The sequence below is a fragment of the Chinchilla lanigera genome, unplaced genomic scaffold, assembly GCF_000276665.1.
Source record: "Chinchilla lanigera isolate Chin_1 unplaced genomic scaffold, ChiLan1.0 scaffold00019, whole genome shotgun sequence".
Lineage (NCBI taxonomy): Eukaryota > Metazoa > Chordata > Mammalia > Rodentia > Chinchillidae > Chinchilla > Chinchilla lanigera.
In genome coordinates, this window is record NW_004955420.1 from 28,479,289 (window position 1) to 28,497,179 (window position 17,891).

Consider the following 17,891-nt stretch of genomic DNA (forward strand, 5'->3'; position numbering starts at 1 on the left):
GTGTGTCTTCCTACAGTGAGGGGCTCCCCGGGGACCAAGGTCTGGGTAGCCGGTGTGTCTTCCTACAGTGAGGGGCTCCCTGGGGACCAAGGTCTGGGTAGCCAGCATGGTTTCCCTGATGCTGCCCCTGAACTCCATCCATAGGACCAGATTAAGAACCCTGGCATCAGCCAGAAGAACAGGGAGCACCACCGAGCAAACTCTGCTTGGCACTGTCTTGTTCTGCAGTCAGATTACCAGAGACAGAGCCAGGCACGGGGCCCCAGAAACCCAGGTGTGGTGCAATCCAAGGCCATGTTAAGTGCCTTGGACGCATGATGCGCTTTCCAAACCCATGTACAAAACTTGCGTGCGCCAACAGCAACAGAGAAGGCGAGTGAAAGCTCCCCCGCAGGAGGCAAGACAGCGGAGAGTCCCTCCACAGGGACCAAACTGTGTGCTCTCAGTTCAGCTTTTCTCATGCATTGGCTGGGTTTTGAGGACGCGTTTGTCCTTGAGAGCAGAGGAGGCAGCGAGTGACCCTCGGCGTCCCAGGAGCTCGCTGTGCTGGGACAAGAAGCCAGGGAGCCGAGACACAGCAGGGCAGCCTGCACGGCCACATCGGTGCGTGGGACCTGAGCGGTGCGTGTGGCCGGCGCTCCAAGGACTGGGTCACCGTTGGCCCTCGGCAAGCTGACTGTGTGGCACACTTTTGGTTTCCCTCAGGTGTCGGGCAATGTTTTTAAGAAAGGTAGGAAGTGTTGCAGTGAGTGACCTCGGTGGCGTGGAGGACAAAAAGACGACCCAGGGAAGAGACTGAGTTCAGTCACCGGGAGGCCAGAGGGGCTGTTTCTCCTCTAGGATCACCGAGTCGGCAGGGAGACTCCGGGAAAAGGATCAGCCTGAGCCGAGAGCTCCTCAGAATCTAGGTGAGAGGAAGAGGAGGAGAGGAGCAGTTTGGGCAGCACTGTCTCAAGGCTGGGCGGTTTTTCTTGGAGAGAGGAAGGACGTGGCCAGACACGACACCCTTCACCAGTCTAAACTTCTTGCTGTGTACCCAGCCGACTCGCACACGGCCTGTGCGCCTCTGCCCCGCAGTTTAACCATTCACTCCTCGGAGAGCCTCTGCACTCCTGTCCTGCAGTTTCATCCTTCAGTCCTGCCAGGTTCCCCATAATAAAGTTCCAGCCTGACTGTGATGTGTGAAACCAGGGGAAAAAAATAATCATTTAGGAAGAAAGAGCCAGATGACAGGGAGTGGGCATGGGAGGACAGCGTCTCCCAAATGAGCAAGGGAAGGCCAACATCAGGAGTAGCCACCACTCCTACCTCATGTAGGGGCGTATCTCCCAAAAGTTCTTGTCTCAGAGAGAACTTGACATTTTACTAAACCATGGATACAAAGCCTGAATATAAAGAAATTCTTGGTAGGCTGTTATTTAAGCCATCATCCACCATCCATCTACCCATCCATCATACAGCTGTCATCAATCCATCTGTCTGCTATCCATCCATCTGTCCATCATCCATCCATCCATCTACCATCCATCCATCCATCCATCTGTCCACCATCTGTCTACCATATATCCATCTGTTCATCATCCATCCATTCATCTACTATCCATCCATTACCCATCCATCCATCTGTCCACCATCCATCGGTCTACCATCCATCTATCCATCCATCCATCATCCATCCGCCATCCATCCATCCATCTATCCAACTGTCCACCATCCATTATCTACCCACATGTCCATCACCCATGCATCATCAATCCATATGTCCACCATCCATCATCAATCATCCATCTTTTCATTCCACCCAAATGTCTATCACCCATGCATCATCCATCCAACCATCTAAATGCAGTATCTATTAAGCACCTACAATTCTTCAACAGAGTGTTATGCTTGGTACAAGATATTAGAGGGAGAAAGGAAACTTAAAAGACCTGGTCCTCACCTTCAAGGGGTATTAATCTGACAGAAGGGAAAATGAATAAGCTCATTTCCCTGTATCCAAATGTCATAGGGAAATGACAGGCCAAAGGGCTCAGCACAACTTCACAAAGACATTAACCTCTCGGGAAATCCCCTTTTCCAACACACTCCCCCAAACATAAACAAATCAGCCAGGGCTAGTGAAATAAGATCACAAGGAAGTAGTATGAAAGAAGTTGTTTACCATAACAGATACTAGAAGTTGCCAAGGGAATGGTTACTAAGTGTAGAGAGACCTGGCAGACCTGCAAGGGTTGGGCAAGAATTGCAGAATGACCTGCGAGGCCTTTGACGAGGTCAGAGAGGAGCACAAGGAATCCAGGTTCATATTTCAGTGGCAGGAGTAGAAAAGAGGACAGGCTTGAGACGGAAGGTAAAGATCCAGGCTGCTTTGTACAGTCAAAGCCACCAGGGGCACACGACCTTGACACAGATCCAGGTCCTGGTGGATGAGAGGCCGCCTTTGACTAAAGGAATGACTCCTGCCTCAGGGCACAGGTGGAAGGTGCGAGGAGGCCACTCACCATGGGGAAGAGGCCCAGCGAGTGGTAGCGCCGGGCCGTGGTGCTGGGCATGGTCCTGTTCCGCAGGTTCTTCAGCTCCTCCTGGGCCTCGTGCAGCATCTCCATGCACTCCGCATACTTGTCCTCCAGCTCTCGAAGCTGTGGGCCCGGAAGACGTGAGGTCAAAGCCTGGAAGGCGCCAGATGCCACGCACACCCCCACCTGCCTCCGAAAACCCCAGAACCCAAGCAATGCAACCGAGACAGCCAGGGACCCACTGCCCCGGGACCTGTGGCCAAAGTGCAAAGTCCTCAAGGACTAGGGCAGGCTACGGGCTCAGGAACCTCCAAAAGCACCATGGATGGGCAACTGTGAGGAAGAGCCACCAGCACCCTGCCTCGGGTGCATCTCTGAATGGGCACCTTCCTCACGGGCACAGTATGGGTGTTTATCAGAGCTGTGAGTGCACAGCCCCAGGCTGGGCAGAGCCTGGACTCCCATAGCCAGCAACAGCAGTGGGCCCAGAACCAAGGTAAGAACGGCACCAAGTGGCTGCTTGGTGGGCGGGACCCAAGCGTACTGGTGGAGGCTGAGCCGCCCTCCCCGCATCCGAGGTAAGAAATCAGGAGACACTCACCTCGGCCGTGAGCTGCCGCTGGGCATCTTTGGCAGCCCCCAGGTGCTGCACGAGCTCCTCATTCTCCACTGTGCACTGCAAGGGCAATGCTGAGTCACTGTCTCTGTGGACTCAGGGGAGTCCAGCTGCCTCTGCCCCCAACCTGAGCCACTGTTACCTCGTCCCCTGGGTGGACACGGGGTGAACAGGGCTCCTACCTAACCAGGGCGAGGTCTTTGCCACAGCCACGCCCACTCTCAGTAGCCACCCGCTCCAGAGCAGAGGCTCCCTGAGACGCTTCTCTTCTGCTTTGCTGTGTTTTTCATTTGTCCAGGAACATCCATCTTTTGTGCTCAGCACAGGCCTTGCCTGAGAGACTAAGCTGGCTTCTGCCCCTACCTCTTAGCTCTCGGGGGATATGGAGCCCTGCAGAGCATCCATCCCCTCCAAGGCGGGGGGACACAGTCCCAAGGACAGAGGCCTAGGCTCCCCATGGGCAGCACCCTTGCTCGTGGAGTCTGTGAGACTGCAGATCATTCTTAGGATGTCCGAGGTCATCATAACACCCCTGCCGCTCAGGGCAAGCAGCACTGTATTACCGAATCTAAGTACTTCCCCAGGGCCAGCATGTGCTGCGGACACAAAGCTGCCCTCTACGGTAATGGCCCTTTCCCGCCTCGGCCATCCACGTTCCTCTCACAGAGAAGCCCAGTCTTACAGCTTTTGCTTTCTTCTGCAGATCCACGATCTGTGAGAGCAGGTGCGTGATCTCCTCCTGCTGGCGGGCAGCATCCTCCGTCTTCTTGGCCAGCTCCTCCGAGATGCTAGCGATCTGCACGTTGGCATCCCCTGGATCCAGAAATGGTAGTCGTGAGAGGAAGTCAGGCCACCATATGTGCAGCCTAGATGGATGGCTCCATGGTGGTTTGCACAAGGAAACCCTTCTCTGCGTGGGAGTGGGAGGGTGTACAAAGTAGGGATTCACAGTGCCCCTCTCCCCAGGACAGAACAGAAGGCCTTCCTGAAGGTCACCCTAGGAAGGAGCCCAGCCTTCTCATAGCTGTCCCGCCCCGCCCAGTGTGAGAGTGGGCCAGGGGACACCCTGGGCACAGGTGGGTGTGGCCATACCCCAGCACTGCCGGAGGGAGCCTCTGCTGCACCCCGCCATAGTCGGGGGTCGGGGCTCCACATCAGACTCCGTCTGAGCTCTGGTGTCTCACTGAGCCACAGTTCCTTCTGCTGAATGCAGAGTTCTGCCTACCTCTGTCTCAGCTCATGTTGAAAGCTCAAGGAGATGCTGGGGAAAGCACGGCTGGCAGGCTGAGAGCCCCAGACCCAGTGCTCACACACCAAGCCACCAGCACCCAGCGCCCACACCCTCCACCTGGCCTGAGTCTGTGCCCCACCCAGCCACTAAGTCACTCCCATCCCAACAGGAAGCCAGTGTTACAGTGAAATAGCACCCAGCAAGGCACTGAGGTCCCATACTCAGCATCCCATTCACAAGCAGGGAGGGGCCCTTCGAAGTCAGGAAAGGCCCTGGCTGACGGCCATGGCTGTGGTTGGCAGGGAGACCCTGGCCATCGCCATGGTGGCAGCTCACAGGGAGGGAGCGGGCACGTACTGAGCTCCTTCACACAGTCGTTGACCAGCTGCTGTTCCTTTTCCTCATAGGTGATGGTCTCAGTCTTCAGCTGGCAGGCCTGTGAACGGGGCTCGGGTCAGTGCCTGTGCCTGCCTGGAGTATGGGCAGCCCGGCTGGGTATGGGGCAGATGGAGCAGACCTGGGCCCAGGAGGTGCCCACACACTCCCTGCTGTCACCTGTGTGCCCTCATACAGTGACCTCGGGGCTCCCCGGGGTGAAGGGACACACGTTCTCAGGCGGAAGGCCGGAGCACACTGGGGTCCCCTTCTCAGTCACAAGGCTTTGTCCCTGAGGAAATGAGCAGCTGGAAGAGGTGCAGGCCACAGGAACAGGGCACACGGGGCACCTCGTCAGCTCAGACCAGCTCTCTCCACGCGCGGCACGTTCAGGGCACAGCTGTCCCACACACTAACAGAGCAGACCAGACAGGCCTCTGAGCAGGTGCCCAGTACGTTACTCACTGCCCAGACTGACAGAAGACCTGTGAGCACCGGGTCCTCAGAGAGGGCAGTGATGGGGGAAAGTGGAGCATGGCTTTGTCACTGACTAACTGCAGGATCTGACCATCAAACAGCTGGCAGCCAGGGCCTGCCTTCCTTGCTGTAATGAAAATCAGAGCAACCGGTTCAGCCTTGTTGTGAAGATGTCAAGGATTCACATGGGCAAAGTGCCTGGCACTGCGCTCGCTCTCACAGGAAATGCCCAAGAGGCGCCTGAGAAAGTGGCCCCAGTTCCCATCTGCTCTCCCATCAGGGAGTCTGATCCACAGCGACCTGAAGACCAGCTCCACCCCCAGCTTGTCACTGCTCAGGAGCTGGGGAGCTGGTCCAGCACCTCCCCTCAGGCCACACGGGTGACCACCCAGTGCTCACAGCTGCTCTTTCCTGGCAGGACAGACAGTGGGCAGCAGCACCTCACCTCGGACCGCAGGACGACATTCTCCTCCTCGAGGTCCTTCAGCTTCTTCTGAAGAGAATCCAGGTGGAAGTAATTCTGCACAGAGGAGGACGACTCGTTTCTCTTCAGCCTGGGGAGAAGCAAAAGGTCTACCACAGCTCGGGGACCCAGTGCAGACAGCTCGCAGGCTTTCGACCAGTGTGGCCTCCATACCCTGGAAAGCTGCCAACCCCTGGGACCCCGTCCCAGCCTCTGTCCATGTCTGTGGGTGGCACATCCCCTCAGGACTCTGGGGAACCAACTCTACTTAAAGCCAACAGTTCTGGGTTGCCTGGGAATCTGAACTCTCTAAGGAGTCCCCACGTCTTCTGTCCCAAGGGCTCACACAGAACCTCCTGGGTTTCCTCCAATATCTGAGCCCACCTGGGTGCCCAATACCCAGCCTGGCACCTTGGCTGGGCTGACCAGTGAGCACCAAGACCCAGCAAGGAGAACATGGAAACCTGTCCTTGTGTTCTGCTACAACATAGTCCTGAGCTCGGGTGGCTGTTGGCAGTGCTGGAGGAGGGGACACGGCCCTGCTGACAGCATGGACCTGGATGGCTGCAGAGACACAGCTGGGACTCACGGGGTGGAGCAGACAGACTCAGGCTCGCTCTCCTCCGCGGCGCTGGTGTAGAACTGTAGTAGCTCGTCCTTCATGGACAGCTCATGGCGGAGCTGGGAGACCTGCACAGACAGTGGCGCTCAGCGTGCAGGATGGCCTGAGGCCCAGGACAGCTGCCATCCAGTGAGGCCTTAATGGAATCAGTTTCACTCAAGCAAAGGTTTCAGAGTCAAGCTTAGTCTCAATAAGAAAACTAGTTACTTTTTGACAGAAATCTCCCTGTCTAAATTCTCAAGCTTTTCTTTGGTGCACAGCAGAGCAGAGAGGGAACCAGAAGGCTCTAGATGGTCAGGGACAAGATCACCTGCTGACCTTGGAAGAAGCCAGATGCCCAGCGGGGTCAACAGCCAGAGTACTGAGACAGGATGCAAAAGGACACAGGAGGACACTCACGTTTGCAAGAACCGGACCGCAAGTCACAACAGGGTGGCAGTAGTCCTGGCTCCAGGTGGGCTTGCCCACCACATGGGGATAGACCCATGGTGCCCTGTGCCCCTCACAGCCCCTGGTCAGGCTCCCCCATACTCAGCCATCACGAGATAGAAACTTCTGGTGCATGGACTGGGCACGTGATGGCACATACCTATAATCCCAGCACTGATGAGGCTGAGGCAGGAGGATCGCTGTGAGTTTAAGATCAGCCTGGGCTACACAGTGAGCATAAGGCCAGTCTGTGCTACATAGTGAAACCTTGTCTCAACCCCCTTCAGCCCCCTAAAAAGAAACTTTGAAACTTTGGGTGCAGGAAGTTTTGACTACTGCAAGGGTGGTTTTATAAGTCACGCTGGTTTATACTTAAGGTCTGAAAATGAACAAACTCAGGCTATAAAACTTTTTCTTTGCCCTCTCAACACTCAGTACTGATGAATATGGAACCAGTGCTGCAGAAGAGAACGGTAGCTCTGCTGTAACTCATCCCTGCTTCTATTTGATGTGGGGTCTGCTCTTCATCCTGGCCCCCCGACCCACCACAGCGAGTACTCTCTCTTCCTTGGAGAAGGTGGTCTAGTGTATGCATGAAGGCTGACATCTGAAGATATGCCGGGGAATTGCTGTAATTCTCACACTCCCAATACGGGGGATCCATGTGGCATGTGACAGACACAGAAAGGGACAACCTGAGGGGCATGAGAGAAAGCTAAGGGGCGGCCATGTGCCGGCTCCTGGGTGGCGGGTCCCCTGCTAAGAAGAGCCACAAGGAGCCCGGGGACCCACATGCTTCCTGCCCAGTCACCAGAGAGAAGGGATTTCAGGGCCTGACACTGGCCCAGGGAGGGAGGTAAAGCTGTATGTCCTTGTGAGGGAAGTCTGGGTTAGATCCTGTCTCAGCGCGGTAACTCTCCTCCATCTCACTGCAGCCGTCATGAAAGCCAGACAGCCACGTATCTCCGGAGAAAAGACCCTGGGGACAGGGACAGGGACAGGGTAGCTGCCTCAAAGAAAGTTTCTGAGAGAAGATAAGGGAGAAGACGTGAGCACTGGAGTCTCCAGGCAAGACTCGCCATGAGAAGCACAGCCAGGTGACAGGGAAGAGGCTGCGAGGGGCCTGGCTCTGAGCATTTAACCAGTGCCACTGACACCAGCTGACCCAAGGCCGCCTCTCCTCTGGAACGGAGAGTACGGTCTACATGCATCTCGTGAGGGCACAGGGCTCCTCCCTGTACTAGGAGGCTGTTCTTGCTTCTGGTCCACACAGGCGATCAACTGTGTGGTGGTGGCAGATGCCCCATGTTCCCAGGCCGCCCATGCTGGGCACCGCAGCCCCACTAGAGGCCGGACAGGACCATGCAGCCCTGGGCTGCTGCACACACATCCTCCACAGGGGTGGCCCTCTCCTCCTCCCAGATGCACTCCACCTGCCCCTCCAGCCTCTCTCCTCTTCCCAGATGTGCTCTATCTGCCCTTCCAGCCTCTCACCCCCGACACTTGCTCCACCCGCACCCTCCCCCGCCCCTCTCTTCCTCCTGGACGTGCTCCACCTGCTCCCCCAGCCCCTCACCTCCTCTCGGACATGCTCCACCTGCTCCTCCAACAGCTCGTTCCGCTCACTGAGGGCCTTGTTCTTCTTCAGCAGTGACTGGCCAATGCGTGCAGCCAGCTCCAGGTCCCGCTCTTTCTGCAGAGGGGGAAGGAAAACTGGGTCAAACACTACATAACTAGAGGACTCCAGGCCCAGAATCAAAGGACATGCAAAACAGGGACCCCCAGAAAAACTAAAAGTCTTAGTAGGAAGTTCACCATCTGTGTCAGCATCTGGGGCCTGCTCAGGGGAAAAATACACACAGTGTGACAGAAAAACACACTGAATATTTGAATTAAAAGAAATTTATTACAGTAGAAGCCACACTGACATGAATCCTGTCATAGTTTTGGGTTTTTTCAAGGGGAACAATACAATACAGGACACATATTTTATAAGATTATTTATAATAGTCACCCAAAGAACCATATACAAGAGAGTGCAAGAAGTCTGTCCACACACCAAAGACCAAAGAATCCAGCTGAGGGCCTGGCTCCCAAAGTAACATCCTGTGTGAGTCCAGCTGAAGACCCAGAGTCCATAACAGTGCCTCCCATGAGCCCAGCTGGAGGCCTACAGCCCATGACAATGTTTCATGCAGGCCTGTTTCACAAATCTGCACTGGGAAGGCCCAAAGGTCAGTGGTGGAATCTGGAAAATATGTGCCAGCGGAATGAAGGGTCTGTGTCAGCAGGCTGAAGAGTCCACACTGGAGCCAGGAACCGATGCTCCAAATAAGAACCACAGCTCCGCTGAAAAGCACCACGGCCATCCTCAGCAACAGTGAGGTCCTGGGCTCTTCCAATGATCAGAACAGCCAAGTTCCCACCAGGAAAGCCAACATAACAAGCTTCTCCAGGAGACTGAGAAGTGCACCATCTTCCCCTCTGGAGCCAGGAAATGATGCTCAAAGTGAGGACCAGAGCTCCCCCAAAGAGAATTGTAGCCATTCTCAGCAACAACGAGGACCCAAGTCTTCCTCTGATGAGAACAGCTGAGTTCATCAGAAAGGCAGTATGACAAACTCCTCTGGGAAAACCAGTAGCTCCCTACAGCTTCTCAACAGCTTCCAACAGGCTCTCAATAGCTTCCAACAGGCTCCCAACAGCTTCTACCAGCTCCCAACAGCATCTAAAATTCTCTCCAGTTGTGCCTCTCATGCTGCTGGCAACAATCCTGAGGTGGGCCTCCCACACCCAGCACCACACTGGCTCAGTTCAGCTGGGTGTTACCAGATGAACACCGGTTGTCAGTTCATCACAAATCCCCCGCCCGTTGCTTTGAACACACTCATCCCGTCATCCTGGCTGCTTTCTGCAGGAGCTCTGGAGCCCTCTTCCCCAAGGGTCTTTAGTTGTACTGTCCTGGCTCCTCAACGTCCTGAATCATTCAAAACGTTTCCATTTCATGGTTATTTTGACTTTAGGAAGAGCCAGAAATCATACAGTGCCAGATTCTGGTGACTAAGGTAGATGAGGACACACTGTGATGTTCTCAGGAGCCTGCTTTTCTGTTGGATGGCACTTGGTGAAAGCAATCACTGTATGTTTGATCACACCTTGTACGGACACTCAAGAGAGGATTTCCAGAGCTGCTGCAGAGTGTCAATGGGATGAGTGTATGCAAAGTGAGGGGAGTACTTTGAGGGGGATCCATGGCAATGTGTCTTACTATAATTTTTAAATTTATCAGCCCTGTATATTTTGATCACTCTTGTACAACAAGAGCAACAAAGACAATGAGTGACCAAAGGGAAGTCTGCAGGCTGCAGACCTTTGTTCCTAGAGAGACACAGACTGCTTCCCAACACCTCTTCCACCTAAGCTTCTACTGCCTGCCAAGGGCTGGGATGTTGCGCTATCAGGGCAGGCACGTGGAAACACCCAGTGGCTCTTTGTTGAATAAATGCAGAAATCTAAACATTCCTACAGTGAAGCCAACAGCTGGCATAGGAAGGCACCCACTCTAGCACACATCAGGCTGGAGTACTAAGTTCCTATTTTTGCCACATATGAAACAAAAACATTTAAAGTCACTCTGAGATACCATTACATCCATTTTGTTTGTTTTGCTTTTAAACTTAGGAACTTTACATGGGCACTATCTTTAAAAACAAAATCTTTTGAAAAGCAAAATAATGCACAGAATGCCACACTTGTGAGACATGAGGTTTCCCATGCTCTGGCCACCAGTACCGAGTGGACGGAGTGGTGCAGAGGGAGAAGCTGTCCCTGAGAGTGGCCAGGCGGGGGAGGTGCCCTGGTCCCTGCTCAGTGCAGGCAGGCTGGAAAGGTGGCTCTGGAAAAGTCCCTCCGAGGGCCATTCGGCTCAGGGCAGTGGAGTTGGAGGAGCCCGGCTGTCTAGTCCACACAGCCCAAGCAAAGGTTCCGCGGCACAGGGTCAGGTCCACTACAGAGTCGCTGTCCAGCTGCAGGTTACAATCCCAGGTGGGTGTGAAAGTACCTCAGTAACGGCAATTGATGTTTTAAATGACAAAGAACAGGACAACATCGAAAACCCCAAAGGCACTGCAAATGACAAGGGTGCCTGTCTCTGGGAGGGCTCTGCCACCCCCGCCCTCTCCTTGCTTTGCTGCTAGGATTGAATCCAGGCCCTGGGTGTGAAGGGCTTTTGTGGTCTCCAGTTCACCTGGAGAGAGAAGTCCCCAGTGGTGTGCCTGGCACCGCATCTGTTAGGGGTTAAGGTCAGGTAGGCAAGCTGAGGTGGCCTTGAAAATGCTCCCTGCCTTCTGACCATTTGAGCTGTCAGGTAAAGGGATTGACAGCTTTTATTTCTCCTCCGCACACCTCCCATGTACTGTGGTTTGCTGGGCTGCAGCAGCCACCTCCCTCTGGTAACCCTCGAGTGCCACTGAATTCCAGCACGGCCCTGAAGTCAAAGCACAGACGGGAGAGATCTAGACTCCACAGCTATTGCGCTCCTCCTTGCAGGGTGATGGACTCCACCTCGCCCCGGGCTCCTCAGTCCCCAAATCTCTAATGCAGTCACCTCTGTCCCGGAAGCTGGGCAGGCCTCACATCAGCTGAGCTCCAGGTACCCCGCACCTGTCCATGCCAGGCCTCACATGAACTGAGCTCTAAGTACCCCGCACCTGTCTGTGCCAGGCCTCATATGAGCTGAGCTGTACGTTCCCCGTACTTGTCTGTATAATTTATGCTTCCCCCCACCATTCTCTCATCACCCAGAAACTCAGGACAAGAAGATATTCAGCTCTGTGCTTTATCCATGCTGGCCACAGGCTCTCCCTGGGAGGCCCCTTACCTCACGTCTTGTTATCTCTCAGACGCAACAGCTGGCTTTATCTGGTCCCTCAGGGAAAGGACTCAAACAGCTAAGGGGGGGAGCTGGAAGGGAGGGAGAGTCAAGGGGCAACTCAAAGTCAGCACCTCATCCAGGGGCTTCCATCCCCTTGAGAAGTAATGGGCAGACGCGAAGGCCACGTCTGTGCCTCTGAGCAATGCAGGCTCCAGGATCCGAGCTCACGTGGGTTCCCTTTCTCTCCCAGAAGGAGCTCTCAGACAGGGTGGAGAGGGCCCAGCAGGGGAAATTGGTACTGACCACTCCTCTGCACGGCTTTCACCCGTTCAAGCTGAGGAGCTCAATGAGCACAGGTATTGTGCACACCTTCACCCTGCTCTGCACGCACAAACATCTCACTGCAGGTGCATCAGGCCAGGCCAGCCCAGCCACTGTGAGGATGGGGAGGCCAAGGAGGCCTCCCTCCAGTGGCACACAGAGGGCAGAGGCCAAGCAGTGGGCGGCGGGGCAGCGCCCCAGCTACGGGCCTGACCTTTACTGCAGGCCAGGCTCCTCCCCGTCTCTGCCCCTCTCTGGAAGGTGGCCTTACCTTCTGCCCTGGAAATCTAACCTTGACAGGGACTAGAAAGAACATTCTCTGCTGGGGGGAAGCAGGGAGTTATAGTAAAATTTTATGGTAGACATGAAAACATTTTAAAAGTTACTCACTTACTTAGGAATGGACTGGTTGAGTTTTTCCTGGAGAATTACAAGAATGCAAAAAAAATATCACTTTTCACAACCAGACAACACACGACGAGTGCTGGACTAACTAGGAAATGACCATGTGAGTAAACAGTAGGGGACCACAGACAGTCATTCAGCTCCCCGGAACAGTGCTGGGTAGAAAGCTTGGTCTCTTCCAGAGCACCCAGTCCGTTTCCTCTGCCTGTGCTGTGCTGCCCTAGCGTGGCGTGGCTGCTCATAACCAGCCTTGTGCAGACGCACACCTGCGGGAGGGGCAGTCTGCAGCTCACACCGGAGGTGATGCCTCTCATTCAGCAGCTCCAGGACACCAAGTATGACTGAGAGAACACAGAGTAGCTCTTGTAACCCAGAAGGAGGAGCAGCTTCTCTCCAGGCTCCTTCCCAACAGCAGCAGCCAGGAAAGCTGCTGCCACCTCTCGCCCTCCACACTGGCGGCCAAGGGCACGGCCACAGCAACATGTGCAAACACCCTGCATGGGGCGGGCACAGGAAGTGGGCAGTGCAGCCACCACCTGACCAGGCAGCAGCCAGACTTTAACCAGAACCAGCTGGTTCCAGGGAAAGGCAGGGAGCTCTGCCGCCACTCTGATCAGAGCGGGAACACGGTGTTGTTAGTATTTAGAGAGCACAGAGATAAGGATCCACTGACCCTTCAGAATCAAACAAGGCACAACAAAGAACCATATGAAGAAGTCACCCAGCAATTTTGTAAAGATATGAGGCCACTTCTTATAAGGTGACAGCCACTTGGGAGTGTGTCTAGAGGGAAGTGAATCCTTGATGCCCAGCGTCTACATAAAAGGCTCCAATCCTCGTGCAGAGGGTATGGTTCCTACCCATGCCCAGGGAGAAGGGCAGGCCAAGATCACTGCCCTGTGCCACCACCAAGGGCCCAGTGCACACACCCAGAGGCAGCAGTGTCTGGTTCACACTTCCGAAGGAAAACTTCTGGCTGACAATCAACGGACTGCAGCCACAAAGACTAGAATGGCCAGGCCCTGCCCATGCTCCCACCCTAGCCTCCCTCTGTCTGTATCTAACGGCGATGTCCATGTCTGTGCATCACCCTCCTCTCAGCCCAGGGCGTGCTCACAGACAGCCACAGGCCCTAACATCATCTGGAGCTGACAGCGCAGTCCCTGCAGTGCACGTGGCTGCCTTGCGCTTGCCTCCCCTCTGTGAGTCTTGCCATGCTTGCTTTGCTCATTTCTACACTGACTCTGCATATATTCCACTAGGCTGACACAAGTGGAAGCCAAAATACATCTAGGAGACATGGAGCATGACATGGATCTTCCTGCCAGTTTCTGGATACACTTAAAATACATTGTCAGTTCGTATCTTAGAGATTCCCAAATCTTGAACTGGGTATTCCAGCAAGTATTTAAATGCCACCGCATTTTGTAGCACCAACACATTCCTTCAAAAACATAAGATATCCATACAAAATGACAGCTACAGAAGCCCACACATAGAAAGTAGAGGCATTCAATGATTCCACAGGGGCCAGATCTCTGAGAGTCCTGAAACAGATGAGAAGGATGCGCTAATCCATATAAACCATGATTGGTCAATAATAGATAGCTCTCTCCCATCTCTGGACACTTACCTCCTCGAGAAGCCGAGTGACAGCGTCTATGTCATTGTACGTCTTAGTCATCTGGCCAATTCTCTCAGCACAGAGAACTATAAGAAACAGAGAGGACAGTGAGCTGCTGACGACACGCCTGCCAAACAAAGGGTCCCCAAGCAGGGAGCCTGAAGTAGCGTCTGCATATTGGGCACAAAGTGTCATTGGACTGGCTGGGTTCAACCCACACAGTCAGCACCATGTGCTGGGTTCCATATCCCATGCTAGGTCTGTGGGAGCAAAGGAGAGTGAAGCCTTGACACTGCACATGTGTGTGTGCACACCTGTGTGTGTGCATGCACGACTGTGCATGTGTCAAGGGTGCTGAGGGCCAGACAGAGGCCTGGAAGGGGCTCTGGCCTCGTGCAAGCTCAGCAAACCAAACTGGAGAAAGAAGGGGTCAGAGCATGGTGAGCTGTGACCAGAGAGGCCCTGGGACCCTCACCACACAGGCTGAGTGCCTTTGGAAAGCAGCCATTGACATAATTGCTAATCAACTGCCCTATGCAGATAATTTTATAATGGCACAGCTCCCTCGACCCCCAAGACCTGAAGAACAAGGCTTCCCTACCAGGAAGACTAGGGACGTACACGTACACACACACACACACACACACACACACACACACACACACGGCACAGTTTCATTACATACACAATTGACTGCAGTCACAACAGGCAGCTCACAAGCCACTGTAGGACTCTGTGTCTTTGTTTTTTTTCCACTAGAGAAAATAGTTACACACAGACACAAGGCTTTACTTAGTCGGCTAAACAATCTCATAGCTGTTTTATTTTAAATCAATGGGAAGGAACTGATCTGCAGTTCAGCAAACACCTCGAAGGGAGTACGAATTTTACCCTAAGGTGGGAGGAGGGAATATATATTGATTTAGGGTCAAAGTGCAAAGTTTTTGAAACCCAATCATATTGGGGTGAAATGAAGCTTCTCAGGAATGCTGTGTACTAAGACCCTGGAAAACCATCCTACTGCGGCTAGTGGCTTTCGTAATGACCATGGTCAGTATCAGCTAGGTGATGGGGAATGGAGGGTGTAACTAACTCAAACTTGGCAGCGCTGCCAATGGCAAACTGCCCCTGGAATGCAATAGGATTCTAAATATTTTACCCAATGCAAGTAGAGACCATCCTAGTGACCTGAGCCCAGCGAAATCTGATCTGCTGGGATGATTTTCTAGCTCAGGAGGAACTCTGAAATCTGGCTGTCAATCTGAAACCTACCAAGCCAGGGCCTTGAGGACCAGAAGCCACTCTGCCCAAGCCAGAACTCCTACCCAGGGTTCCGACAGCCACTGGCAAGGGAAGGCTAAGGCAGATCTATCTGTCATGGGTTTAGTAAGAATCTAATGTGATGTAGATGGTGTCCAGCTCAACTGCTCTAGACAGTTCATCAGCCCCAAGCCAGAGGAAATCCTTAGGTGAAGATTCCTAAGCTGTCTGCAGGAGTTCATTTTCCTAGTGCACAGCTGGTATTCTGCAAGGAAACAAGGTGTAGAGCTGCCATTTCTCCAGCACTGTATTATTCAGAGGTTATACTTCATTTTATTTTTCAGCACCAGGGTTTGAACCCTGGGCCCTCATAGAGCTGTATCCCTAGCCCTAGGGTCTCACTGTGTCACTAATTTGCCCAAACTGGGCTTGAACTTGCCATCCTCTCACCTCAGCCTCCCACAGTGCATGCACCACACCTGTGTACACTTGAATTTTGTGCCCTGAGAGCTCTGAGGTTATTCATGTGGACGATCACTTGTAGTTGTAAGAAAAAGTACAGAGGAATCCTGTACACCCTAGCCTCAGTTTCCTTCAGTGGTAACACGGGCAACACTAACATACATGTGATACCACAGCTGGGTATTAACATGTTGCATCCCATGATGCTAACTCCTCATTCTCCACCGTGTGTGCATGCGTGTATAAGCATGTGGGTGTGAAGGTCGAGATAATCTTCTCACATGTGCAGGTCCCTTTAGCTGCTGCTTTCTACACAGCTGATTTCTAGAAGCTTTAAAGTATTTCAACAACCGAACTCTAATAAATGCTGGGCCCAGATCTTTTGAGCTTCCCCTCACATGCCATGAGAGGACATGCAACACTCCCTTGGCATCCCCGAGACAGGATAGCTGCAGCCAGGGGTGCACAGGGTGCAGGGCTCCCCATAAGTCCCAGGACCTGTGATGACTCCCAGCCACAGTGTAAGAGGCATACACAAAGAGCCACTGTTCATTCCACACTACAAAGGTGTGCGACTGCTGTGCTTTTAAAAATCTGTATTATCCCAATGGGGGGTGTGTATATACTTATACTATCCAGAAAAAATGAGGACACCCACAAAAGTATTGACATTAGGACAAGATCATACATTTTACTTTTTTGTGTGCTTTAAAAAAATTTCTATAGTGACCACCTGCTGGTGGGGAAAAATGACTTCGATGCTTTTGAGAAAATACAGTTGACTATGAGGTGTTGGGATCCACCAAGCTTGTTCCTAAGAGAAACTACTAACAGCAGCAGAGCTCTTTAGTTGCCAGATAAATGTGCATCTTCATGGGGTGCAGTGTGACGTCCGGGGCATGCACACATAGTGATTCTGGTTGTTCATGACTTCCCGGACCACTGCTGAGCACACTCACAAGGGCCTGGCACCATTCACAGCCCCACTGTGGGTGCAGCAGTGCCACGGGACTGGGCACTGCATTCACACCACTGTACACGTGGAAACTAGGGCCCAGAGAGGTGAGATAACTTCCCTGATGTCATACGGCAGCAAGGGGGCACATTTCAAAATAAGCCCAGATCTCAGCACACGCAGCAGCTAACATTCCCACAGCCTTACCATATGGGCAGGGACCTGGCACTCTTGCTTACTGAGTTTTCACAGCAACCCACAGGGTGGGTGCTGCTCCAGGGCTGGCTCGGCAGGTGAGAAAGCTTAGAGGTCAAGGGCCCAAGGAAGGTCAGGAGAGTGGAGATGTGCCTCAGGGAGAACCCAGCAGGTCTGACTCCTGTACTCAAACACAAGGTGTGTGGGGCAAAGGACATGAACAAATCAACAGTACTAGGAGATGTGTGGACACAGCAGGGGCCCATGGGTGATAGGGAAGGGCCTTGACCTTGGTTTCCATAGAGACACCAGGGCCAGGTGGCCCAGGACAGCCCAGCAACTGCTGTGTCTTGGGTTTCCTTTTCCAAGGATGCAGGGTGCAGAGACCAGCGGGGCCTAGACCCTGAGATGTAAGATCCTGCAGGCTCTGCTCTTCAAGTACCAATGCCCGAAGCACTAAGTCTACAAGAGCTGTGGCCAAATTTCTCCATGGGAAGAGTATTGCAAAAGGAATTTCCACTTCTGATCCAGGAAGTACTACCCAATCAGTTCTTTCTATCCAAAAATGTGTTCAAGAAGTACAGGAGCAACCATCAGTCTCTATAATAACATAATACAAGAAAATCCTGGTCCACATCCTAGAAAAGGAAATGTATCCTTTGAAGCCCAGGAAAACCTTCTGCACAATCAAGCTCACCCTGACAAGTACCTGTTACCATGCACTGGGCTGTACCAGCAGGCAGAACACCTGCCCTCCAGAGGAAGTGACCACAGGAGTCCTCCCATGCAGTACACACTGGAGCCAGGGGCAGGGCACAGGTGACAGAGGGACTGGCACCATGTCAAGGCTGCTGACTGAGCCAGGGGACATTCAGTGACAGCAGGACAGTGGGCAGTGGACTCTTTCATCCAGAGACTCAGATGAGGAGTGGGAGGTAAAGCAGAAAAGGCAGGGTCTACAGTTCTCCCTGGGATTGGGGCTGGGGATTTAGCTCAGCGGCAAAAGCGCCTGCCTGGCAAGCGCAAGGTCGTGAGTTCGGTTCCCGGTACCGGAGAAAAACCAA

The 17,891-nt window shown here is 53.4% G+C and overlaps 1 protein-coding gene across 7 annotated transcripts in view; it reads right to left on the minus strand.

Annotated features, from left to right (window-relative positions):
• Nucleotides 1-17,891, minus strand: part of Trak1 (trafficking protein, kinesin binding 1) — a 90,407-nt gene that overhangs the window by 22,110 nt on the left and 50,406 nt on the right. For all 7 annotated transcript variants that reach the window (XM_005383552.2, XM_005383551.2, XM_005383550.2 and 4 more), the window contains 8 exons: nucleotides 13,965-14,041; nucleotides 8,309-8,425; nucleotides 6,271-6,371; nucleotides 5,664-5,772; nucleotides 4,724-4,802; nucleotides 3,818-3,948; nucleotides 3,121-3,195; nucleotides 2,505-2,642 (listed from right to left, as the gene is read on the minus strand). In XM_005383552.2, coding sequence (XP_005383609.1) covers nucleotides 2,505-2,642; nucleotides 3,121-3,195; nucleotides 3,818-3,948; nucleotides 4,724-4,802; nucleotides 5,664-5,772; nucleotides 6,271-6,371; nucleotides 8,309-8,425; nucleotides 13,965-14,041 — 827 coding nt within the window. The remainder of the gene's footprint in view (nucleotides 1-2,504; nucleotides 2,643-3,120; nucleotides 3,196-3,817; nucleotides 3,949-4,723; nucleotides 4,803-5,663; nucleotides 5,773-6,270; nucleotides 6,372-8,308; nucleotides 8,426-13,964; nucleotides 14,042-17,891) is intronic.